The sequence below is a fragment of the Castor canadensis genome, chromosome 11 (assembly GCF_047511655.1).
Source record: "Castor canadensis chromosome 11, mCasCan1.hap1v2, whole genome shotgun sequence".
Lineage (NCBI taxonomy): Eukaryota > Metazoa > Chordata > Mammalia > Rodentia > Castoridae > Castor > Castor canadensis.
Genome location: NC_133396.1, coordinates 69,386,905 through 69,414,722, shown reverse-complemented (window position 1 = coordinate 69,414,722; position 27,818 = coordinate 69,386,905). Strand labels below are relative to the sequence as shown.

General features: G+C 36.6%; 1 protein-coding gene and 1 non-coding gene across 4 annotated transcripts in view; one reads left to right on the top strand and one right to left on the bottom strand.

The window, feature by feature from the left end:
* Fmn2 (formin 2) overlaps positions 1-27,818 on the top strand; it is a 338,855-nt gene that overhangs the window by 66,582 nt on the left and 244,455 nt on the right. For all 3 annotated transcript variants that reach the window (XM_074047221.1, XM_074047222.1, XM_074047224.1), the window contains exon 3: positions 22,755-22,902. In XM_074047221.1, the coding sequence (XP_073903322.1) occupies positions 22,755-22,902 (148 nt within the window). The remainder of the gene's footprint in view (positions 1-22,754; positions 22,903-27,818) is intronic.
* Positions 1,792-1,917, bottom strand: LOC141414544 (U6atac minor spliceosomal RNA). The gene has a single exon (XR_012439560.1). It is a non-coding gene; the product is annotated as a U6atac minor spliceosomal RNA (small nuclear RNA).

The window sequence follows — 27,818 nt, the reverse complement described above, 5'->3', positions numbered from 1 at the left end:
TTATTGCTAGAGATGGTGAGCATTTTTTCACCATTTGAATTTCTTCTTTTGAGAAAATTCTGTTTAGTTCACTTTCCTATTTCTTTATTGGTTCATTAATTTTGGGAGAATTTAGTTTTTTGAGTTCCCTGTATATTCTGGTTATCAGTCCTTTGTCTGATGTGTAGCTGGGAAATATTTTCTCCCACTCTGTGGGTGGTCTCTTCAGCTTAGAGACCATTTCTTTTGTTGAGCAGCTTTTTAGTTTTATGAAGTTCCATTTATCTGTGCTATCTCTTAGTTGCTGAGGTGCTGGGGTTCCACTGAGAAAGTCTTTGCCTATACCTATTTGTTCCAAAGTATTTCCTACTCTTTGCTGTAACACCTTTAGAATTTGGGGTCTGATATTAAGATCCTTGATCCATTTTGAGTTAATACTGGTATAGGGTGATATACATGGATCTAGTTTCAGTTTTTGCAGACTGCTAACCAGTTTTCCCAGCAGTTTTTGTTGAAGAGGCTGTCTTTTCTCCATTGTATATTTTTAGCACCTTTGTCAAAGATAAGTTGGTCTTACTTGTGTTGCTTCATATCTGGGTCCTCTACTCTGTTCCACTGGTCTTCATGTCTGTTTTTGTACCTGTACCATGCAGTTTTTATCGCTATTGCTTTGTAATATAGTTTGAAGTCGGGTATTGTGATACCTCCAGTGTTGTTCTTTTGACTGAGTATTGCCTTGGCTATTCGTGGCCTCTTGTATTTTCATATAGATTTAGTGGTAGATTTTTCAATCTCTTTGATGAATGTCATTGGGATTTTGATGGGAATTGCATTAAACATGTAGATTGCTTTTGGGAGTATAAACATTTTTACTATTTTGATTCTACCAATCCATGAGCATGGGAGATCTCTCCACTTTCTATAGTCTTCCTCAATCTCTTTCTTCAGAAGTTTATAGTTTTCCTTGTAGAGGTCATTCACATCCTTTGTTAAGTTTACACCAGGTATTTGATTTTTTTTTTGAAGCTATTGTAAATGGAATTGTTTTCATATATTCTTTTTAGTTTGTTCATTAGTAGTGTATAGACATGTTAATGATTTTTCTATGTTGATTTTATATCCTGCTACCTTGCTATAGCTGTTGATGGCGTCTAGGAGCTTTTGAGTAGAGTTTTTTGGGTCTTTAAGGTATAGGATCTTATCGTCTGCAAATAGGGATATTTTGACAGTTTCTTTACCCATTTGTATTCCTTTTATTCCTTCTTCTTGCCTAATTGCTCTGGCTAGGAATTCCAGTACTATGTTGAATAGGAGTGGAGATAGTGAGCATCCTTGTCTCCTTCCTGATTTTAGAGGGAATGGTCTCAGTTTTTCTCTGTTAAGTATAATGCTGGCTGTAGGTTTGTGATACATAGCTTTTATAATGTTGAGGTACTTTCTTTCTATTCCTAGTTTTCTTAGAGCTTTTGTCATGAAATGATGTTGGATCTTATCAAAGGCTTTTTTGCATCTATTGAGATGATCAAGTGGTTTTTGTCTTTGCTTCTGTTAATGTGGTTTATTACATTTATTGATTTTTGTGTTGAACCACCCCTGCATTCCTGGGATGAAGCCAACTTGGTCGTGGTGAATGATCTTTTTGATGTGTTGTTGAATTTGGTTTGCCATTATTTTACTGAGGATTTTTGCATCAATGTTCATTAAGGAGGTTGGCCTATAGTTCTTTTTGGAGATGTCTTTGCCAGGTTTTAGGATAAGTATAATACTGGCTTCATAAAATGTGTTAGGCTGTTTTCCTTCCCTTTCTGTTTCAACAAACAGTGGTTAGATGCCACGATGTAGGTGGCAATGCCTTAACTGTATGCGTGTTGTCAGGCCTGAGGGCCTCTTCTATCCTTGTCAAGGGGAGTGCTAACCTTCTTTTCTTTCATACAACACTGGTGCCCTAATTCTTAATCTTCCTTCATGAATATCACCACCTTCCAACCAAACGCTATGGTGGTGATACCTGGCAAGAGAACTCATGCTATCTTTTATTTCCAGCTGATTTTTCAAGTTGTTAGATTAACAGTAATCATAGTTTAACCAATTAAATCCTCTATAAATATAATTAGAAACTCTTGTCACACTGTTCCCAGCTCTGTAGGTTTAGTTGCTATTGCAGTATACTGTTCAACAACTACTTAATATTTGCACACTCTCATTTGGAGGCAACCCAAGTATTTGAGGCTGGGCATATAGCTCATTGGTAGAATGTGTGCTTATCATGTGTGTGGCCCTGAGTTTAATCTCCAACACCAAGGAAAGAATGAGTTGAGAAAAGTCATGATAAAAATGATTTCACTCTATAGCCAGATGCTTTGTTGTGTTCCCCTTAATTTTGGGATTTGATGTTACTTGCTTTATGTAGTTGATGGCAGTCTTTTCTTATGATACTAGAAAGTCAGAGATGAAGAAATTTTAATTATTTTATTATTCCATTAGTTGACAGCCCTAATGACCATATAGTGCTTTTAGCCTTAATTATAAATAATATAGTCTCACTGAGAAGGCTAAAAATACACAAAACCCTATATCATGGCAATAAGGACTTTTTTTGCTCTCTTGAGCTTATAAATTTTTGATCCCTCTTGGGGGACAAGAATTGTTTGCATACATTCTCTTTTAGTTTTCAGCCCTCCATCTCCAGAATTTTTTTTTATTAATCATAAATAGAAAAGATTATTAACTAAACAAAGAGAACTCTGGGACTAAATGGCTTCATTAGTGACTTATACCAAATATTTAAAGAAATATTACTAATCATATGTATTTTGTTTCAGAAAATACAAAAGTAGCAAACATTGTTCAACATATTTTATGAACCCCAATTTATCTGGTATTAGAACCAGAAACAATCAGTATAAAACCATAGATTGTATACCTGATGAACAAAAGTAAAACCATCTTTAATAAGACATCTGCAAATTCAATCCAGTAATGTGTAAAAAGGAATGCAAGGTTGGTTTTACATTGAAAATCTATCAACCTAGTTGGGTAAATTCCAGGAAAGAAAGGCAGGCTTAATATTTAAAATGAACTCTATATGATTTTCTGTATTAACAGAATATAGGGGACTGAAAAGGTAATCAGAAAAGTATTTGATACATCTTCCACTCATGACAGACATGCTTAGGAAACTTGTTTAATCTGATAAAAAAAACTGATAGCAAATACTGTTTATATGGATTTGTCCTTTTAAGCTTGGGAATGAGAAACAATGTCATTATATCACCAGCCCATTTTCTGCTTCATAATTATTTCTATCCAGCTTAGAAGATAAATAAGTCAAAGAAATAAAACTGCTATTATTTATGGTGACATTATATATGTAAAAATTTCAAACAAATTTACAGATAAAGCTGTCAGAGTGGCTCAAGTGGTAGAGTACTTGTCCAGAAAGATGAGGCCCTGAGTTCAAAACCCAGTAACACAAAAATAGATAAGTTTACAGATAAAATGTCAAATTTACAGTTACTAGAATAAATTGTCCCTGGTTACTGAGCTCAAAATCAGTATGTAAAAGACTGGTGCTTTGACTAACGTGTAATGTCAGCTACTCTGGAGATGGGGATCAGGAGGATTGTGGTTCAAGACCATCGAGGGGGGAAAGTTAGTGAGGCCAATAAAAGCTTGGTCTTAGCTAAGTGGGGTCTTGATCCAGGCTGGGGTGAAAAATGGAAGACGGTATGGTATTTGAAAAGTACCTGAAGACAAGGGTGTGGATCAAGTGGTAGAATGCCTGCATAGCAAGCACAAGGCCCACCATTGAACCCTCCTTGCAACAAAACAAACAAATGAACAAAAACCCGAAAAAACAAAGACACGGCCTGTATCCAGAAACCTATCAAATTCAATGAGAGAAAGTAGAAATGACTTAAATATATGAACAATGACCATTTATGGTTTTGAAGCTCTTATCTCATCTCTCTCCAAGCTGATGGATTTAGTGCAGTTCTAATTGATGTCCTGTGTGTGCATGTATTTGTGTGTGTGTGCTTTAGTGGAATATGACAAGTCAACTCCAAAATGTATATTGGAAAGTCCTAGAATAAGCAATGTAATTCTTAAAAATGTGGAGTTACTATTCAGTTTCAAGACTTAACATAAGCAGCAGAAGTTAAGTATACTAACATCTGTACAAGGATACAGGAATATGTAGTGGCATAAAACAGAGCCCTGTGACAGATTATCAACTATTTAGGTAGGTAGTTAATGACAAAGGTGCTACTGCAAGGCTATGTGGTAGGCCCTTTAAATAAATTGATATTCATACAGCAAAGATAATCACATGTGATCTCAACATAAAACCTCTTTCTAGGATGATTATAGGTCTAAATGTGAAAGACAAAATAACCAGCCTTCAGGAAGATCATATTAGAGGGTATTTTGTTGTTTGTGGACTGGGCAGAGACTGAACAGGATATCCAATGCACTCATTGTAGATAAAAGGGCTGCTAATGTGCACTACATGAAAAGTAACCACTGAAGACACTATGGAGAAAGGGAAAGATGGTCATGGGATCCCACAATTTCTGGTTTTTAAAATTCATTATTTTTTAAAAATTCATTTGTTCACATGTGCATACATGTTTGGGCCATTTCTCCCCCCACCCCTCTATCTCCCCTCCCTCGCTTCCAGGCAGAACCTGTTCTGCCCTTTTGTCCAATTTTGTTGAAGAGAATACATAAGTAATAATGAGAAAGACAAAGCATTTTGCTAGTTGAGATAAGGCTAGCTATACAGAGATTCCTAACATTGCTTCCATGCACAAGTGTATTGCAACCCGAATTGATTCATCTCTACCCGACCTTTTCAGTAGTTCCTGATCACCTTCCCATATTGATCCCTGTTGCTTTAAGATTTCTGTATTAGCTCCTCTGCAGTGGGGACATCAAACACTTTCATGAATTGGGTTTCATAGGCTGCCGAGAAGAATGTATATTGTGCAGAAGTTGGATGAAATATTCTGTAGACATTAGCTAGATCCATTTGATGTATGGTGTGATTTAGTTCTAGAATTTCTTTATTGATTTTTTGTTTGGATGACCTATCTATTGGTGATAGGGGAGTACTAAATTCTCCCACTACCACTGTGCTGGAGTCTATATATATTTTTAGGTCCTTCAGAGTATGTTTGATGAAATTGGGTGCACTGACATTGGGTGGATATAGGTTGATAATAATTTGCTTTTGGTGTATTTCCCCTTTTATTAGTATGAGTGTCTTTTTTATCTCCTTTGATCAAAAAATGAAAGTTTGAAGTCTACTTTGTCCAAGATAAGTATTGCTACTCCTGCCTGTTTTCAGGGGCCATTGGTGTGGTAAATCTTCCAACCTTTCACCCTAAGCCAGTGCTTGTTTCTGTCGATGAGATGGGTCTCCTGTAGGCAGCAGATTGTTGGATCTTCCTTTTTAATCCAGTTTGCCAAATGGTTTCTTTTGATGGGAGGAGTTAATTCCATTAACATTCAGTGTTGGTGCTGATACATATGTGGTGAATCCTGTCATTTAGTTGTTTTTGTTGTTTAAGGGTTTGATTGTGTGCAGCAGAATCAATGTTACTCTCTGATTCCTTGTCTTTTCTTCTCCTGTGGTTTGGTACTGCCTGTCCTTTCATGGTTTTGTTTGCTTTCATTTTCTGTGTTGCAGAATTCCTTGAAGAATCTTTTGTAGTGGTGGCTTGCTGGTCATATATTGTTTTAGTTTCTGCTTATTGTGGAAGACTTTTATTGCTCCATCTATTTTGATTAATAGTTTTGCTGGGTAGAGTGTCCTAGGGTTGAAGTTATTTTCATTCAGTGTCCAGAATAACTCACTCCATGCTCTTCTTGCTTTTAAGGTTTCCATTGAGAAATCTGCTGTGATTTTGATGGGTTTACCTTTGTATGTTATTTATTTTTTCACTCTTACAGCCTTCATAATTTCTTTCTCTATTCTCTGTGCTTGTTGTTTTAATGATAATATGTCATGGGGTAGTTCTATGTTGGTCAAGCCTGTCTGTTGTCTTGGAGGTTTCTGTACCTGAATGGGCATAATTTTCTCTAGCTTTGGGAAATTATCTGTTATTATTTTGTTGAATATATTACACATTCCTTTTGCTTGCACCTCTCCTCCTTCTTCAGTGCTCATGAGTCTCAGGTTTGGTCTTTTGATTGAGTTGGTGCGTTCTTGAATATTCCTTTCACAGGTCTTGAGTTGTTTGACTAACAGCTCTATAGTTTTTCCTTTAATTTCCATTTCATCTTCAAGTTCTATGATTCTGTCTTCTGCTTTTTCTGTTCTGCTGGAGTGGCCTTCCATTGTGTTTTTTATTTCTGTTTCATTCTTTTTTCTGAGGTTTTCCATATCACGGGTCACTTCCTCTTTAATATTGTCAATTTTTGTCTTTAATTCATTTCTCTGTGTATTTATAGTGTTCTCTGTCTCACTTTGGTGTTTATTTAGAGCTCCTATAGTTCATTTATTTGTTTCTGTGTCTTCTCATATTCTTTATTTTTGGTGTCTTGGAATTTCTTCAGTGCCTCTTGTATGTTTTGGTTGGCCATGTGTAGTAACATCTCCATGAAATTCTCAGTGGTTACTTATAGGATTTCTTCTTTCAGAGTGTTGTTGTGGGCTTTGTTGGGTTTCTTGGCATAGTTTATCTTTGTTTTGTTGGAGTCTGGAACTGGGTATCTGTTTTCTTCATTCCCCTCTGAATCCTGGATTGAATTATTTTTGGGGGGAGAATGGTTTCCATGCCTTTTTCATCTTCCCATTGCTCCACTTGGTACTGTGTAACTATGTTCTTGATAGGCTGTTGGTTTCAGTCACTTGTTTTCTTTTCCTTGGTTTAATTTTGTTTTGTGGATGTATTGGGTTTAAATTAGTGTATGTATTCTATTTCTGTCCCTGGTCTGTGTGTAATTTAGTATTAGCTAACTCACAATAGTAAAACTAGCAAAACAAAATAAAACAAAGAAAAAAAAAAGAAAACCAAAGAAATCAACAGGGACAGGTGGCCAAACACAGACAAACAAACAGGAAACAAAACAAACAAACATATAAAAAAATTCCAGGTCCAGGATCAATAGAATTTTGGTCTTAGTAGTTCTGGTGTTACTCCTTCAGCATCCAGTCCTGGTGTTGGTATTTAAGCAGAATCTCTGTCTTAGTCTTGCCAGGTGGTTGGGTAGACTCACCAGTTTTTATTCCTGTCTTTTAGTGGCAGCTGCTTTGGCAGCTCAACCCTCAGTGAGGTTTGGCAGTTTGAGTTCATATATTGTCCTCAGGTTCCAGAAAACATCTCTGTAGCCCACCAGGTGTCCTGCTTTGGAGTTTAGTTTTCATTGTGTTGGTATATTGGAGGCTTCTTTCTTTGCCTCACCTCCTTTCTCTGGGGCAAGGTCATTAATCCATCAGCCGACTCCCTGCTGTCAGTGTGTTTTGATGGTTTGCTGCTTGTTTTTCAATTTTGCAGTATTGTTTGATTCACTGAAACAACACTGGCTCAGGAGATGAGCTTTGTGAACTGCCCTATTTCAGGCAGTGGCTTATCACTTGCCCGCTGTCAGCCCTTCTGCCTTTCCAGCCTTTGTTTACTGAAATTTCCTGCAGAGATCAGCTTCTTGCCCCTCCCCCTTCTTCAGTGCACTCAAAGAACCCCAACCCCTCTGCTTTGTGTTCTTTTTTAGTTCCTTGTTTATTATTCATTTTTTTTTGTGGGGCAGGGGTCTGTCCAGGGGGCTATGCTGGTTTATCCCAGGGGTGGCTGTGGGAACACTGTATGATGCTTATTTGCTCACCTGTTGGTCTGCTGGATGTCTTCCAAGCAGGTTTGGAGCTGGCATCGGGTGGTGGGAGCCCTCCTGTTTTCTGAGCGTGGAGAAGCCTTGGAGGTTCAGGGTGTCAAAGTTTTGATTCTTCTTTGTGATTTTTTTCTTCTGAGTGTGACTCCAGCATCTCAGCAAGATTTGCTGAGATTTTTGATTTATTGAGCTATCTGCTCAATAAATTATTATGCTGTCTGCTTCTGCACTCTAGTCACCATCTTGGATCGGCTCCACAATTTCTGTTTTGTGTATCGTTTTCTAAATTGTGTTTTTTCCTAAGAAGTTTTCTCTAATATTTAAAAATTTTTATATAAAGGTACTCTAATATGTTTTTAATGATTTTAGTGATTGTAGGGTGAGTATGCTTCCTTTTTTTATCCGCCATTGCTGGGGATGTAACCCAGGGCTTCATGCATGCCAGGCAAGCCCATCCCTCCTTTTTCATTTCTCTCATTAGTTGGGTTTGAACTTAGGGCTTCAAGTTTGCAAAGCAGACACTCTACCACTTGAGCCATACCTGCTGTCCATTTTGCTCTTATTTTGGAGTTGGTGGTCTCATGAACTACTTGCCTGGGCTGGTGTAGAACCCAAACAGCTAGAATTACAGGCATGCCCCTGGGTTTCACATTTGTTATGTGTACCTCGACTTGGTCATACCTGTCTGACGTTTTCAACTTCATTAACTTTTGATTGATTGAGATGGGGTGTTGCTATTTAGCTAGGCTGGTCTCAAACTCCTGGTGCTCCTACCTCAGCCTCCTGAGCTGTAATTATAGGTAAGCATCACCATGCTTGGCTTTATTAGCTTTTTAGAGGACTTCTTTGGAGACTGTTTTATCAGTTTATTTTAAATTCTATTTCCTTTTCTTCCCCTCTTTAGTCTAAATTGCCAGAGTTTTGTTCTAGCCTAAATTCATTTTTTTTATTGTTTTATTATTCATATGTGCATACAAGGCTTGGGTCATTTCTCCCCCTTGCCCCCACCCCCTCCCTTACCACCCACTCCATCCCCTCCCTCTCCCCCTCACCCCCTCAATACCCAGCATAAACTATTTTGCCCTTATCTCTAATTTTGTTGAAGAGAGAGTATTAGCCTAAATTCTTAAGATGAGTATTTTTAAAGGCTTTATCCTTTTATTCATTAATTTATTTTGCAGTACTGGGGATGGAGTATCCTTTTATTATATGCACTTAGATCTAAACATTCTTTCTTAACATGACTAAATGCATCCCCAAATGTATGGCATACAATATTTTCATTATAATTCATTTCAAAAATATCTTCTAGTTTTGATTCTCTTCGTTTTCTTGAAAAATACATGATTTGTATTGCTTAATTTCTAAACCTGGAGGGTTTTAAAAATGTTTCTAAAAATTGACTTATAATTTACTCGCATTTTGTTAAATAACCACCCTCTTCTTCCATTTGCTAAATGTTATCTGTGTGCTTGAAAACAATGTTTGGGGTTAGATGTTCAACTTTTGTCCTTGAGATAAATGTGCTGGTCTTGTTGTTCACATCTTATACATCGTTATGGATTTTTTTTCCCCTTTCATTCTAGCAGCTACTGAGAAAGTTGTTTTCACTGTCTGTGAATATATCTTTTTCTCTTTATAACTCTATCAATTTTTGCTATATGTACCTTGAAACTATTTTTGTTGACGTACAAATACCTTTAGAGTTTATTAATAGCTCATGAATTAAATTTTAGCATTAAAAGTCTTCTGTCATTAAGATTTTATTTTTGCCTTAAAGCTTTCTTTTTATGAATATAACTCCTCTTGCGTTTTTTTGCTTAACATTTACCCGGTACGTTTTTTTCCTTCCTTGTAATCTAAATCTTTTATGTATCCTTTATTTTTAATTGTATCTTGTAAAGGGCATAGATTTGGAATTCATTTTTATCTAGTATATCTTTCATTGTTCATTGAAGTTTTGCCAATTCCATTTATATTTAATGCAATTGTTTAAATGCTTGGATTTAAAATATTATATATTTTTTATTTATCTTACCTGCTTCATGGTCCATTTTTCTTTTCAGGTATTTTTTACTATTCTATTGTTTACTCTGGTGGCTTGAAAACCATAATTTTACTCTTCTTTGGTAGCTATCTAAAACACACAACTTTATTTTATTCCTTGCTACATTTTTCTTACATATACAATTTTGATTTCTCTCTCCTGCTCTATTTATCTTATATAACTCATCCCCAAATCTTTTGTTACCTTCCTATGTGTTCACATATAAAGGCCTCTGTAGATAGGTATGTATAACTATATCCTTATATACTTACAGTACATGTGTATATATAACTAAAGACAAATGCATACATTCACTGTGTTTTGTAATTTTTATATACTGGATTACATAAATGCTTTTCTGTAACCTTTTTTGTTGTTGGTATGTATCCTTTTTATCTGGTCTTTTTGTCTAATAGTTTTATTGAGCTATAATGATGTAACCATATAATTCACCCTTCTCAATTTCAATATGTTTTACTATATTAATAGGGCTATGCAACAAACATGACAGTCACTTCTAGGATATTTTTGTCACTCCATGAAAGAAGTTCCATTTCCATTAATAATCACTCCCACTTCCCTCCAAAACCTCCAGGCCTGGGCAGTCATCAGTCTACTTGTTGTGTTTGAGAACTTTTTTCTTTTATCTATTTCCAGACTAATTAATTAAGGTTATGATTCTTTAATAAACTCCACTCCCAAGTTAGAAATTGTTCTTTTATTTTAATTCTCTGTATTAAATCCCACAGGACATTAAAATTGTTCATAAGGTTGGTGTTCATTTATTTGCTTATTTTGGTTCTCTTCTCCTGACTCTTCAGGCTCCTATTTAGAAGTTGTTTCTTGCCAGAATAGAACCTTTTTGCTTTTCTTTCATTGTGACTTTACTAGGTGACAGTGTTTCTGTCTTGCCATAGGTTTCTTTCCTATTTTCTTTGAAAAATATTTATGCAAGGTGTAGAATTCTCATAGGTACTTTTAGCATTAAAAAATGATCATCCACTGTCTTCTAGCTTTCAGTGCCATTTCATTCTTAATGCAAAATAACTTCTTTGTTGTCTCTTGGGGCTGCCTTTAAGATGTTATTTACTTTTCTTCCCCCAGCAGTTTTACTATGCATGCTTACATGTGGTTTTCTTTACATGTATTCCAGGTTTCTCAGGGCTTTGAAATCAGTGGTTTGATTTCTTTTCCCAGTTTGCAGTATGTTCAGAAATGATTTGTCTTCAAATGCTGCTTCTGTGTTATTTTCTTTACTTGTTTCTCTCCTTCTGGGACTCCACTTGTACATAGGCTAGAGTTTTTCACTGTACCCTTAATATCTCTTATGTTCCCTGCACTATTTCTCATTCTTTCTACTGTGTCCTTCATGCAAGATAATTCTTTTGCTCCCTGACTGCACTAGTTTTGTTATACGGTGGTTTCTTTTTTTTAATAGTATAAATCAATTTTATTTGCAGGGATGCAAATATTGAACACATGACATATCTCATTTTCTTGTTAAATTTGCATTTATTTACTGGGAAGCCGGTATGTGTAAAACCTTTCTAAACTGCTTTTAAGTACCTCTATTAAGGTTTTAATTTTGGTGGTTTATCAATTCTATAATTGCTGAATTTAAAAATTATTTTCAATTTTCTGTTTATTCTCTACTTTGTCTTTTATCTTGTTAAAGCGATTTCATGTTATTTAAACATAGTTGTCTAATACTAATCTGGAGTCCATCATATGTGTGTGTCTTTTTCTGTTCTCTGTTTTTCTATTGGTCTTTACTTTTGACTTGTTTCTTCGTGTTTCTAGTCATTTTCTATTATGTTGTGCACATGCCTAGGTTGATATGTTTTCAAAGACAGGACTCATGCTTTGCCAGGGACCTAGGGCACTACCATTGTAGGATTGCCTTAAATATGTTTGGGATTTGGAGGACTTGAACTTCAATTTCAATCCTAAAAATTTCTACCTGTTTATTTTGTTTCCCTTTGTTATTAATGTGATGGAATTTTGGATTCTAACCCAAAGTAAGAATGTCAGTAGGACCTGTCCTCCACAGAAGCCATTCTTCCAGAAGCATGTCACCTGATAGTGTTCATGGTTTCTCATAGGACACTCAGGGCAGTAAAAGGCACCAGCTCCACTGTCTAGGTCCCTGTCCTCCCTAGATCCATGCTTGCAAATTTTTCTTTAATATAATATTCCTCTTCCCTTCCTTTTAAACAGAATGTAAGTATGTCATGTAAATATCATTATATGACATATACGTACATATATGTATGTATAAAATACATATTTTCTGGTCTCTAGAAGAAGGGTTAGTTCTGATGACCTTTTCTGCCATTACCACATACATTTCTTTTACAATGCATGATTTACAGCCAACTACTTTGACTTGAAAACATAACATGAATGAGTTTTACCTAGCATTTGATGAAACATGATTTCCCTTCCTCCCACTTAATACTAGGGATCTAAAACAGCTAGACAAGCATCTTACCACTGCCACTCCCCAAGTCTGAAGTGTGATTTTTTAAAAAAAGTTAAATTTAATTTTATAGTGATATATAGAAACACAAAAATTATACGTGTTTATGAGGTAGCCTTTGCTGTTCTGATAGTTGCACTCATTGTGTAATGTTTAAATCACACTAAGCACATCTATCTCAAACATTTATCATTTATTATTAAATCATACTTCATCTTTTAATCTGGCTTCTTGAAATATACATTGTTTTTTTATCTACATTTACCCTACTGTGCATAACACATCAGAACATTTTACTCCTGACTGTGACTTAGTATCCAACCCCTCCCCATCCTTCCAGTTCTAGAAACCACCTTTCTATTCTAATTTCTATAAGATCAAGTTTTTAATATTCCATATAAAAGTGAGATTCTGTAGTACTTGTCCTGTTCCTGGCTTATTTCACTTAAAACAATTATCTTGATTTCAATTTTTTTTTTTTTGGTACTGGAGTTTGAACTCAGGGCCTTGTACTTTCTAGGCAAGTGCTCCACCACTGGCCAGGCCCGCAGACCTTTTTTCTTTTATTTTTCAGGAAGGGTCTTGCTTTTGCCTGAGCTGGACTTGGATGTGATCCTTCTACCTCTACCTCCAAGCTAGTTGGGATTACAGGTGTGTATCTCCACACCCATCTTTATTCATGTTGTTAGAAATGACAGGATTTCATTCATTTTTTGGCTGTATAGAATTCCATTTTGCCTATGTACCACATCTTCTTTTTTCTTTCATCCATGATGGACACTCAGGTGGTTTCCATTTTTTGGCTACTGTGAATGGTACTTCAATAAACCTGGGAGAGCAGATGTCCTTTTTGATACTGATTTCATTTCCTTTGGATATATGCTAGTAGTGTGCTTGTTGAATCATATGGTAAGTCTAATTTTAATTTTTTTGAGGGAACTCCATAATGGCAATAATGGCTGTATTAATTGACATTCCCTTAGGGCTTCCCTTTCTTCACATCCTTGGTAGCACTTCCTATATTTTGTCTTTTTGATCATTGCTTCCTTACTGAAGTGAGGTGATGTTGCATTGTGGTTTTGATTTGCATCTCCCTGATGATTGTGATATTGACCATGTTTTCATATCTGTTGACTATTTGCGTATCTTTTTAAAAAAGAATCTTCTGTTTAGGTCTGTTGACCATGTTTAATTTTTTGGATACTAAGTTTCTGGAGTTGCTTATATATTCTTGACATGAATCCCTTCTCACACATATATTTTGCAAATATTTTCTCCCATTCTGTAGATTTTCTCTTCCCTGTTTTCCTTCCTGTACAGAACCTTCCTAGTTTGATGCAATTCCATTTGTCTGTTACAGTGTTTGTTTCCTGAGATCTTTCGGTCTTTTCCAAGAGCTTCTTGTCCAATCCAGTGTCCTGGAGCATTTTTTCTATGTTTTCTTCTGTAGGTGTCATAGTTTCAGGACTTACATTTATGTTCGAATTGATTTTGAGTGTTGCCTTTTGTAACTGCTGAGAGAAAGATAGGGGTCTAGTTTCATTTTTCTGCATGTGGTTATCCAGTTTTCTAGCAATATTTATTGAAAAGGTTGCTCTCTGATGTATTTTGCATCATCGTAAAAAAAAGTCAGTTGGCTGTAGATGTGTGCATATACTCTAGGTTTTCTATTGAGTTCCACTGGTCCATGTTTCCATTTTTATGACAAGCATAGTGCTTTTTGATTACTACAGCTTTGTATTTTGTAGTATCAAAATATTCTAGGAAGAGTAATACCTGGTGTTTTGTTCTCTTTGCTCAAGATTGCTTTAGCTATTTCGGGAATTTTGTGATTACACACACATTTTAGGATTGTTTTTTCCAAGTCTGTAAGGTTGTCATTGGTATCTTGATAGAGATTGTATAGAATCTATAGATTGCTTTGGATAGTATGGACATTTTAATGATATTAATTTTTCTAATCTATCAACGTGGATATTTTTCTAAGTTTTGTGTTCTCTTCAATTTGTTTTTTCAAAGATGTTTTATAACTTTCATTGTGGAGATATTTTCCTTCTTTGGTTAAATTTATTACTACATTATTTATTTTGTGAATGGAATCATTCTTGATTTTTTTTCAGAAAGTTTCTTGTTAGTGTACAGAAACAGTACTGATATTTGTGTGCTGATTAAATAACATATACTTTACTGTATTTTTTTTTTTTAGTTGCAATAGTTTTTTGGTGAAATCTTTAGGGTTTTCTGTATGTAAGATCATACTATCAACAAACAGCTATAGTTTCACTTCTTTCTTTCTTTCTATTCACTTGCTTCTTTCTTTCTTATTTTGATGTGTTTTATTTCCTTTCTTTAGTTACTCTCGCAAAGACTCCCCAAACTACAAGTAATGAGAGTAGGCATCCTTGTCTTACAGATCTTAGAGAAAAGGTTTTCAGATACCCGTGATGTATAATATTAACTATGGGCTTCTCCCCTGTGGCCAATCTTAGGTTGAGGTACATTCTTTCTATACTTAATTTGTTATTATGAAAGCATGTTGATTGTTGTCAGTGTTTCTTTTCTGCATCTACTGACAATCATATGGCTTTTGTCTTTCATTCTGTTGGTGTCGCTTGCCATATTTATTGCCTTGCATATGTAGATACATCTTTACATCCCAGGGATAAATCCCACTTGATCATGGTGCATAGTTCTTTTAATGTGTTGTCGAATTCTATTTGCTAGGATTTTATTGAGGATTTTTCCATCTATGTTTGTCAAGGATATTAACTTGTAGTTTTATTTTTTAGTGATGTCCTTGCCTTGCTTTGGTCATGCTGGGCTCATAAAATTAGTTTGGAAGCATTCCCTCTTCTTTGGCTTTTTAGTTCTTTAAATATTTGGTTTTGGTCAGGTCTCGAGGACCCATCTATAAGCTTCATGTGGTGCAGAGTCTCACTGCTGCAGGCTCAGGATGGAGATCCAAGGCAAAGTCCTGTGCTAGCATTCATGCGCTGCTTCCTGGATGGTGTTCTGCTCCCCTATCTGCTGCATGAAGTTGGGATGGGGTAGGGGAGGCAATCATTTAGCTACCCAGCTAACACAATTACAGTGCTTCAGTCCTCAGTTCATGGCATGGGGTCATAAGGTTTTACCCCCTCCCTCAGGCTGTACCCCCACCCTTAGCCTGGTCATGACCAGGTTCTGCCTTACCAATCTTGAGATGATGATCAATTGTACCATACCTGTGACTGGGACTGTTTAATAACATGCATACTTCTTGCCTACTACCCCAGTTCTTCCTTTTTTAAACTTAAATCTCATGTTTATTTTCCTAAGATGGCCTCTTTTGCTTGTGCTGTATAATAAATTTCCTTTTTCTGCCATTACTCATCTCTTCATTTTGTGTGTTGGGGTAAGTAGTTGGACCTGACTCGCAGAACCCTGGAATTATGTCTCTGACCTAGAACTCCAGTACAACTTTGGTGAGCCAGAGCCAGGAGTAAATGTGCCCTTTGGGTGTCAGCCACTAGCAGTTAGCTGAATCTGTACACAAAAGGCAGGAAAGCAGGGTTCCATTTAGGTTTCCATTTATTTTGGGGTCCCTCACTTTCTTTCCACTTTGGACTGGTATCAGCTGTTTTCTATCATCATTGGTGGTGTGAGAATCTGGATGTGACAGATGGGAAACTCTGGAGTTGGACCTCTGGCCTCCAACTCTGATTACAACTTGAGCCATGTATAAGCTGACTGAATAAAGAGTAGAACTACTAGCAGTAAACTGAATTGAACTCACAAAAGTTTGCTTTATATTTATCATTCAGTTAGCATAACTATAGAATTATTTTTAGGTGGAGGAAATAGGAAAAGCAATAACTAATGAGTACTATAACACCACTGAATCCACTGCATATACTCCTTTTAAATCTTTAAATGTTTTATGTAGTTCGAGGCATACTTACGTAGTTTTATAAATAACTTAATATATATTTTCAAAATAATTACTTTGACTTCACAATTATAATATATTTCTGCTATAATCCTCACACAGTCAGCACTGTTATATACCTTTAAATGATTCTAGCTAGAACATGTAAATGTGATTGCTCAAAGCATTTGTGGTTCACTTTTAAATTAGAGTTTGACACTGAAAGGGTATATACAAATGACAAGTGCAAAAGAATGATAACAAGAAGACCAAATCCCAGAATGAGCTGAAGTCTTTGAAATGGTTAAGGATAACATAAAAGTGTTTTCTTAGTTGTATTGAAGACAAGCACTAAATGCATGTTGGTGGTATAGTGGTGAGCATGGCTGCCTTCCAAAATAAGCACTAACAAATATTATTACCAGTGAGATTGCAAACTGATTCAAAATTTCTAGAGAGGAATTTGGTATCAAAATACTTAACTCAACTAGCAAAAACACTTTGTCTTCCTTAGTATGTTTATGTCTTTTCTTCAACAAAATTAGTGATAAGGGCAGAACAGGACCTGCCTCGAACTGAGTGGGGGAGAAAAGAGAGGGAAGAGGGGGAAGGGTGGGGGAGGGGGAAATAACCCAAACAATGTATGCACATGTGAATAAATGAACAACAACAACAAAAAGAATGAAAAAACTGATCTCTTTTATACCAACAATTTTGTTTACAAAAGTTTTTTCCTAAGTGGAAAATAAATAAGTTATTTGCAAAAATATTCATATACTAGAATATATTTATTGCAGTGTTACATTTACAAACAGGTAGAATTTTGTAAAATAGCACTATGAATTAAATTATAGTATGTGCATTTAGTGAGTGACCAAGAACCATTAAAATCATGTATCAGAGGAGGAGCAAGATGGCAAGATCCTACAGGGATCATCTCCCCACAAACACACCAGCTTGAAAAGCTTTTCAGGAAGCAGAATATGTACCTGAAAGCTAAGGAAGCCAGGTGAAAGGCTACATTGTCAGACTGGGGTATAATAATGAGAAAAGTGGCCCAGAGGAAGACAGGAAGGTGACAGCTGTCTGTACAACCTCTCCCCCATCTTCAGTGAGGATAGCAGTGCCTCCTGCTTAGGGGAGGAAGAAGGAATGAAGCCAGTACCAGGCCTGTCTTGGTGAAATGAAGGGGGATAATTTTGGCTGTTGTCACAGGATATTTACCCATCTGTCCTGTCTTTCTGGAATCTGAGGTGACCACAGGAGACAATGCTTCAGAACAAAGGAGATAGCAAAAATGGAGCAGAGATGCTAAGTTTTTATGCTGCTTTGGATATTTGCAGGCCCAAGTGAAGAGTCAGTGCTTTTAGTAAAAACAGCTTCTAAGCACCTGTTGTAAAATGAACTAAAAACTGATAAGTAAGTGAACATTTCATCATTTTTCTAATTTTTCACTTAGTCCAAAAGTCCTAGTAAGAGAATATACATTAAGAAAACAAGAATGTATGAATGTACTATCATTGAAAAGGTTGAAAAAAGTGAAAAGAAAACAAAACTGAAGTGGAACATAAAGTGGAGCCAGGAATGAGACTAACCAAAATCATATTCTGGAACCCCAGACCAGGTGGCAAGTGGGCTGTGTTCTATGTCAAGCTTTCTAATAGCCAAGAAAAGCAAATCTGATCAATTCATGTTGTTCTTAAGAAAAAACAACAAACTCAGAATATTCCCTAACTCTGTAATTCTTCAGGCAGGATGGAAATGCTAACACTAGTAGTGAGTTTATCTTCAGAGATGTCGTACAAGAAGTAGGAGGTATCAGGGTAGACATTTCAGCAGGCTTGTTTCTTACAGGCACAGGTGGGCAGAAGATGCTCTTTTTTTGATAGAGTTCCTGCGCCTAAGATAGAGTTTACCTGTGCATCCAGGGGCAGAGTTTTAGGGGTATATGAAAAAAATCACTGAACTGTAATTGAGGCCAAGTTTTATACTATTTTCCTTCATGCAAACTTTTGCTAATTTGGTGGGAGATTATATAGTTCCTGGAGTGTCTAGCATATAGTTTTTTTCACGACTTAAATATGGGTCCATCGGTCCACCCTCACAGATGGGTATGCCAGCTCCATTACTAATGTGTCCCTCAAAGCAGGAGAGTGGCAAATCATAACTACTCTGAGACTCCACCTCACCCCAGTCAGAATGACAATCAAGAAAACAAACAAGAGCTGGCAAGGATACAGGAGAAAAATCATCCTCACACACTGCTGGTGGGGATGTGAATTAGTGGAACCACTATGGAAATCATTATGGAGGATCCTTAAAAAAACTAAAAATAGACCTATTTTATGACCCTGCTGTATCACTCTTGGGCATACAAGAGAGACACCTGCACACCCTGGTTTAATCACAACACTATTCACAAAAGCATAGCCAAGCTGTGGAATCAGCCTAGCTGCCCAACAACTGATGAATGAAAGAAAATGTATTATGTGCGTCCATGCACACACACACACACACACACACACATTCACACACAGAGTATTATTCAAACATAAAGAAGAGTGAAATTATGCCATTTGCAGGAAAATGGGTGGAACTGGAGATTATCATTTTGAGTGAAATAAGTCAAGCTCAAGAAGCCAAATATCTCATTTTTGCTAATAACAATAATAATAATAACAATAGGGCCTGAGTACAGAAGCAGGACTGGGGGAATCAGTGGGCGGGAGCGGGGAAAGGAGCGGGTACTGGGATGATGAAGAGCATCGAAGTACGTTACACGTGTATTGACATTCTTACTGGGATGAGATAAAATCTCAATGTAGTTTTGATTTACACTTCCTTTATAGTTTAGGATATTAAACACTTATTCATGTATTGACCATTTGTTCTTATGAGAAGTGTGAATTTTTTTGCTCATCTATTAATTGAATTATTTGTCCATTTGGTGTTTGATTTTTTAGCTCTTTTTATATTCAAGATATTAATCCTTTATCTGATAAATATTTGGCAAAGATTTTCTCCCATTCTGTGATTGTGTTGCTACATAGCCCAGGCTGGCCTCAAACACATGATCCTCTCCCTAGTGTTGAGATTACAGGTATATACCATCACTCCTATTAATTACCGATAGGTTCAGATGCAATATAACTTGTTATCTTTGTTTTCCATATGATACTCACTAAGTGCCCTTTTGGTACCTTATTAAGGAAATGAGGAAAATGAGGTTACTAGCTATAGCCATTGACATCTTTTTATCCAACACATGTCCAGTGGGCATAAGTGGATCTGACAGTTATCATAGAACTGTCAAGGGCTGGGGAGATGTATGAGACCTGTGTATATTCTCATCTTGAAGAAGCTGTTAGTCAGTATGCAGAAAGATGATACACACACAGGACTAAGCAGGATAGCACACCATTGCATGTCCAAAGAGTGGGGTGGCAGGTGTGTTGATTTAGGAGTGATCCAGGTGAGCTGGGACTTCAGCTAGATTTTTAATGACTGATTAGTTTCTCTGGATGAGGAGGACTGGAGAGGGCACTCCATCAGAATGGAGCTTGACTTAGGAAATGTGGAGAAGAAAAGTGGGGCAGTGTTGAAAGGAATATAGGAAAGTTTGTCATAGTTAAGTCAAAGACTTGGAATTTGATTCTATACACATTGGGGAGCCACTGCAGAAATTTATGTTGTGCTCGCTTTGAACAAGAGACAACTTACTAGTTGTCTAGTAATGACTTACTAGTGTATTATAATCCTGAAGAGTGGTGAATGATCGAGAGACCAACTAAACACTTTTTTTTCTATGAGGTTTTATGGAGTATTTTTAGCATACTTTGTATTTTGTTGAATGATGAAACCCCACATTAGAGCAAACTGAGATCGAGTGGGTTTTAAATGAGGTGTTTTTGTTGTTGTCCACTTGTTGTTTTTGAGATGGGGATGTTGCTATGTTAGCCAGGCTGGTCTTGAACTCCTGAGTTCAAGAAATCTTCCCATCTCAGCCTCCTGAATAACTGGGACTATAATTTGTATTGTACTGATTTGTGATTTTCTCATGTATTTGTTGGCTTTTATGTATCTTCATAGGAATAATGTCTGTGTAAGTCCTTTGCCCACTTTTAATTGGACTATTTGTTTTGTTGACATGAAGGATTTCTTTATATATTCTACATAACAGATCCTTACCAGATATAATTAACAAATATTTTCTCCTTTTCCATGGTTTGCTTTTTCACTGTTTACTATGTCTTTTGTACAGAAATTTTAAATTTTAATATAGTCCAGTTCATTGATTTTTACTTTTGTTGCCTGTGCTTCTGTCATCATAATTAAGAAATCATTGGCAAATGATTTCATAAAGCTTTTCTCCTGTTTTCTTTTAAAAGTTTTAGACAGAGGTTACATTTTGATCTTTGATCCATTTTGAATTTAATTTTTGTATATGGTAAAAGGGTTAACTGAGTTTTAATGAAAGCAAATCTCAAATGAAATTCTGTCAAACACATGACATTAATGTGCATGAGAGTCTATGTAGTCCCTCCTGAGAGGTCAGAGCATGCTGAACTTGCTCTGGGTAGGTGTTTGACCACACCATACATGAAAGACTCATGTAATACAGACAAAAATTATGGGTAACAGCAAGGAGATACCCTCTTCAACTAGCACATATCAGTGCAATCATGGTATCTCACCTGTCCCTTTCCTGAGTCTTATCTTTTCCAAGTATGGAGATCTTCTCTGATGTTTTCACCATTCCTCTTACATTGAATTCCTTTCAGTTTTTCCAATAAGAGCTCATGTTTAACATTTACCATGTTAATGAAATGAGCCTCTCATTTCATCAATGAAAAGCTGTTGCTGATATTTAGTGTGCTAAACAGTTAAGCTTCTGGTGTTGACTGAGATATGAGTAACTGAAACTCATGCCTATAATCCAGGCTGTGTGGGATGCTGAGATCTGGAGGGCCAAGGTTTGAGGTCATTGTGGGGAAATAGTTCACGAGACCCCATCTCCAAAATAAGCAGAGCAAAATGGACTAGAAGTATTGCTCAAGCAGTAGAGTCCCTGCTTTGCAAGCATGAAGGTCTGAGACCAAACCCTAGTCCCTTCAAAAAAATAAAGAGTAACTGAAAGAGGTATGAATAGCTGAAATGCTTAGTCAGATTGGAAATGTGGCCCTTTCTGATGCAAGCCTAGCTGATACAGCAATTGAATTCTCAATGAGGCCCAACAACTGAACATAAATTAATTGATCTGTATGTTGTATCTCTTGATATTAAAGACTACTTTGAATTTCTTTTTTTTGTGACCAGTAATTACCCCTTTTTTTTTTTAAGACAGGATCTTTCTATGTACTGGACTCATTATCCTCTTGCTTCTATCTCATGAGAGCTGGGATTACAGGCATGCACCATCTTCCCAGCTGAATTTCTTAATTTATGAAATAAGTTAGAGAAATGGCAACATTTATCAGTTAACTCGTTTAGTTTATGGACTCACACTGGTGATCACAGTGTTTTTAAAATTTTTAAATACTTTGCATTCATCCCTTCTATACTGTTTTTCTCCTTGCTTTAATGTTATGGCAGTGTCCCTGAGCAAGGCAAACATCACACGGGAATAGGGCTCACATGTTTTGAGTATGTGCATACTAAAATGACCAAGCTTGCTGCCTTCCTGGAGTCCTAATGTGCAGTCTTCAGAGGTACGAGAGGCCTCCAGCTGCCCTCCGCCATGCGGTGTCCACCTTGTCTCCCGGCAGGCATTGGACGCAGTTAGGAGCCTTCTCTTTTTGTCCAGGTTTGTTGGCCTGCAACTGGAAAAGCCTCTCTTTGCCAGAAGATCTCTGTATAATTCTCTTATTCTTGGCAGGTTCATTTACTTTTTCATGGTTTCTCTCTCAAACAGTTTCCAACCTTGTTGGCTTCTTTGGCCTTTTGTTGTAGAAGAAAGAAGCCATTATCACTCCTGTGGTGACCAAGTTCAGGCTGTGCTCTGGCTTTACTTCATGTTTTTAAAGGGGCGTCAGCTGAGGATAGTGACCTATGCCTATGCCTGTAGTTCAGCTACTGAGGAGCTGGGATAGGAGGATCACTTGAATTCAGGAGTTGAGGCCAACCTGTGCAATTTAGGGAGACCCTGTCTGATAAGACAAAAAAAAAAATGGAAAGAAAAAGGACATCACATTCAAATTGGCAGAAAATGCTGCTAGTTCAGATAGTTCTTTAATTCAGTGACTGGACTGTCTCACCTTATAATAACTCTCAGCAGGCCTATGTAGCCTGTCTTCCTCCAAAGAAAGAGACTTAGATTTTACTACAGAGGAGAAGTTGAGATAAGTATGGTTATGAGATGAGAGTTGTATCTTAGAGATTCATATTGATAGTATATAAGTGCTATTTTAATATTTTATATGTGGATACCAGAAATGATTTTGCAATATATCAGTCAAAACCCATTTTTATGATTGAATTAATAACATTTACAATTGTTTTATTTTTAAATATAGCAAGATCAACTTTATACCTGGGCTGCAGTTAGTCAACCCACACACTCGCTGGATTACACAGAAGGGCAGTTTCCTAGGCGAGCTCCATCCATGTGGCCACCATCAAGACCTCCTGATGAAGAACACAGGCCCAAGGATGCTGAAACAGGTAGGACATGGGACAAGAGTGCTCTGAGAGTGTGAAATGTAACATGTTATTGCAATGCTTACTCAGAAGTGAGTTTGCAGGTATCCCAGTTGTAATCGTTGGGAAACCTGTGAAATTGGAGATTCTTATGCTTGTGTTCAAGACTGCTGAGTAAGAATGTAGGAGAACAGGACACGGAATTCTCCAGTACTTACTGTATGTACTAAATTTGAGAGCCACTACCTACAGACATCAAGCTGGAATCTTGAAGGCCCCCAAGTGCCATTCCTGCCTATGGCCCTCTTTTCTCCGAACTGCCTCACTTTCTGCTTTCTTTGTGCTTTTCTTATTTTCTTTGCCATAGAGATAACTGGCAAAAGTAAAATAGAAATACGGCTTTTATTAAATCTGAGTTTTAAATAATTAAAAATTTGGACAGCATTCAGATGTAATTCTTATTCGTTACATTTTTTAAAAATTTTCTCTGTTTCTCTTATTTGTGTTATTGGTTGGGAAGAAACATCAATGTCACTTGGAGATGTTCAGTAGAAGGATGACTTCCAACCAGAATCTAGGGAATCATACAGCATTGACAGTCATATTTGTGTTAGAATGCCTCATGGAATTTGATTGTTGTATCCCTTATTTTTTCTCCACTTTAACCTAAAAAATGCCCAACTTCCTCTTGGTGGGCTGACCAGGCATAAATATTGACTTCTCTTGTAGAAGTTAAGAGTAAGTAGAAGGGCATCGTTGCTATTCACAGATTTTTCTACACCAGATTTTCCTAAATGTTAGCACAAGTTTTAGAGTTGAGAATTTTGACCATCTCACTGACTCAATAACAAAAGATAGCCGTTAGAGACTTCATTTGGATCCAGTAGTAAAAAAGCATATCATAAGAACATGGAATTTGGGCTTTGTACATGATCAGCTTTGTATTCTTGGGCAAATTTTCCAGCTTCTGTACTTGTTTCCTCATCTATAAAATGATAATGAGGATTGCATGAGTTCATGTAAAGCCTTAGAATACAGAATGCGGTGTCTGGCTCAGTGTGTGTGCTGTTATTATTAAAATTATTTCATGTCATTATCTTGGTCATGAGTCACAGTGTCAAAGGTGTTCCAGGCCCTTGCCTGAAGTTTTGCAAAGGGAACCCACTCTCCTGTTTCCATCCCAGTCTCTGGGGACAGATGTATTTACACTTTCTTTCCACTAGGGCACTGAATTGGGGCCTACATTTAATTCTGTATATCCCTTTTAAAATGTTGAGTGGTTTTGAAACACTGCTTACTATTCATTAGGTGGGATAGACTCCATGAATGAACCACAAATGAAAGATAGGATGTAGAAAGTTTGTTCCATGTAAGACTGTTTATCAAAAAACAGAGGTCTGTTGATCGAGGGATGAAGTAGTGTACCTTGATGCATAGATCTTCAGAGCTGAGAGGGTTCTAACATGAGAGCACCATTATAACAACAATTTTAGTTTTAAAAGAAAAAGAACACAACTAAAAACATTGATCCCACTATATACTGTTATAACAGTATAACTATTTACTGTTCTATTTGTTTACATTAAAATTTTATTCAGAAATTGATAGGTATAGATGTAGTACTATTAACCAATTTTTTGAGAGCCCTTTTAACAATTATTCCTATGCTGTGTTTGTATCATTGATTAGGGTGATACTTTGATGTTTTTTCTCATCTCTACTGTGTCTTTCTCAAGTTTTCTACTTGAAATAGCTATATTGTACTCTAAAATTTTAGGGTACTTTAAAAAAGTTATAGAACATTTTCTGTTACTGGTTAGGCATACTAGAGGAGCACTTGATTGAGAGTTGACTGACAATGGTCATCTGAATTACAGTTTGAGGATGGTAGTTGGACTTGATACTGAAAATTTATAACTTATTTTTTCTTCATTATTTAGCATAGTTTATAAAATGCAGAGTAAGCAATTTAAAATATAATAACTTTTCTCCTTTTAAAATATGCTTTCTTGAAGGGGATGATGGAGTAATTTAAGTTGGTGGTTCGTTTTTCTCTAGTTGATAGCAATAGCTATAGAATATTCTTTTGTTTAAAGTGGACTTTTCTTGCTGTTATTCCATGGCATTTGTTTGAGAAGACACTTTTATGGAACACTATCATTCTCAAGGACTCATACCACCTCTTTTCCTCTCCTCAGAAAGTCAGTTGTATAAAAGTGACAATGCCAGTATTACAAAAAAAGCCTTGCATGGACTCTAATGTTGTTTTATATTAATGTGACCAATGATAAGGTAATTGTTAGTAGTAAGGTATTTGCTTGTACTTAACTGATTGCCGTGCATTATGGTGTAGTCACGGCATAGTTAAAACCAGTAATTGCAGTAAGTGGCAATTTTAATTGAAAGCAAAAAAGCTTAATGTCTTTTTTTCTTGAAGTCTATCTTAGAAAATCAAGAACCTTCTCCCCCCTCTTTTTTCTTCCAGTTCTTTTAAGAAATTGCTTACTAATTCACATGTTCAGCTAATTCAGACTTGTGGTACTGCTTCTTCTCCCTTTCCCATGTATTTCTTTGTTGTTTTCCCATGATCCTCTCTATACTATATTGTCTCCACCTTCATGTATTTTAGAAAGTGCTGAGCCTTCCTTATATGAATATGAAGTGCTGAGGCCAAGGTGCAGTCTTGCTGCATGCTTCTTCTCACCAGTGAGATGCATAAGGGCCACAGCTACCTGTAGATCCTTTGCCTCCCTCCTGGCTCCATGGCTAGTTGATATTGTCTTTGCAGATGGGCCTACGGTGGATAAACTGACCTTTGGAAGTCTATAGAATGTATGACAAGAGGCTGGTGACTTAGGAAGTGATGTGCTCCATTGCTATTGGTGATGAAGGCATTGATAAGAAGACAGCATTCCATTTGTCTTGTTTTCTCTTCATTGTCTCTCTCTTACATATATGATGCATCCAGCCAACCACTCACCCATGATTGTTTTCATTTCTGGAGTCCTATGACATTTTATTCATGTCTGTATCATTTGAATTATTTATGTATTATAATTTGTCTGTTTATATGTACATCTTCCTGTAGATGCCCTGCATTTGAAGACCTTTTGGCATGTAGTATATTCTTAAACATCTGAGTGAATAAATGAAGAATTTTGTTGGAAAAGATCTAAATAAACAAAATATCATCTCAGCACATGAATGTAAGATTGGAGGGAGTGTTTTTGTGAGTGTCCTGAAACAGTTCCTGGACAACTTTAGGGCCTCAAATACCAAATTTCTAAAGTCATTCAATTGATTTACACAAAATCAAAGAGTTAATTAACTTGAGTTTTCAAATTTATGGAGGACAGAAGCAAAGTATGTAGACACAAATAGAGTCTTGGTCATTCTGATTTCATCTGTGAAAAGTCAAGTCCCTTACTCTTCAGTGAAAATGTGAATGTCCCAGATAGCAGAGGACTGATTTTAGAAAAATGATCTAGGTACAGAAAGTCCTAGAAGGAAAAAAAAACATTATAATTAGACATACTATAAATAATACACACACACACACATATACACACACACATGCACAACATGTATATTCACACATATTGGAAGGAGATCTGGAAGAAATGTGGCAGAAAAACTTTCTGTGGAAATCCTGAAAACAATGTGCTTATTTTCTGGCTGAATGAATCATAACACACAATTGTACTTGAAAAGAATTCAGCAGTATATAAATACCTAAGATGTCTAATTGTCTAATTTGTCTAATTTGTCTAATGTCTAATTCCCAGAAAGAGGAAAGCTGAGAACTTGGGTGTGGGGGTTCAGAATACTTGGCTGACAATTTTCTAGTAAATATTGTTTTCTAACATTGTTCTAGCTAGCTGCCCTTTTTCTTATTGACCATCAAAATCCATAAGCTTGCTCTTTTGGACAGGTCACCAGGTCAAGGACTACAAAACAAAAGGCAGGAAGCATTGCATGCATTTCTGATGGACAGAACTATTAGTGTGTTGCTAGGAAACCAGTTGGCTCTACTGCAGTGTCTAAATTGAAAGACCAGGAAGAGAAACTTCCTTTATGTGTGTCAAGCCAGCACTTGTCTTGAGTTTGTCATTTAGAAGGATTTGGAAGTGATGAAAAACAGTAGAAAGCAGGAGTGTTCTGGATGTAAAATTTGCTTTATTAACTGTTGACTAGCTATGATGTTAAAAATCTCTATTCAGATTTACCTAACTCTGGTACTAAGTTCTTAGTAGACAGAAGAATTCCTTTTTGATGAGTGCAATTAAATGCAGTGTTGTCTGGGAAAATGGTTGTATTTTAAGGCCAATAATTCTGACATCTGTTGGTGACTGCATGGTATTCTCAGTGATTTTTGTTTTGAAAGATACACTCTTAGCTGAAATTCAGGAAGTAGCTAAAGGCAGGGTAGTATCTATACTGGTTGTCATAAAATCTTCGCTCTGTTTCTCTAACCACTTCACTCCATTTTTCATGGTAGTCCCAAGTTTCTTGGCTTAACAAAATTTGATGTTTCATTTATTCCTATAATTATTCAATATATATTTTAAGTACCCACTATTTTCCAGGTACTATTCTAGATATTGGGGATACAACAGGGGAAAACAGTTGTGTTCTGGTGGAGTGTTAGCCAGCTTTCTGTTATTGTGACAAAATACATGAGAAAATCAATTTAAAGGGAGAATGACTTTTTTTTGCTCATGGTTTCAGAGGTTTCACTTCATGGTCACTGGCTCCATTGGTTCTGGGGCTGTGGTGAGGCAGAGTACCCATGATGGGAGCACCTGGTTGAACAAAGCCACTTACCTCATGTTGGTGGGAGGCAGAGCGAGTAAGAGAAGGGGTACTGGGTCCTATTATCCTCTGGAGGGCATGCCCACAGTGACCTACCTTCTCCACCTCACCTGCTTCCTAGAGTTTCC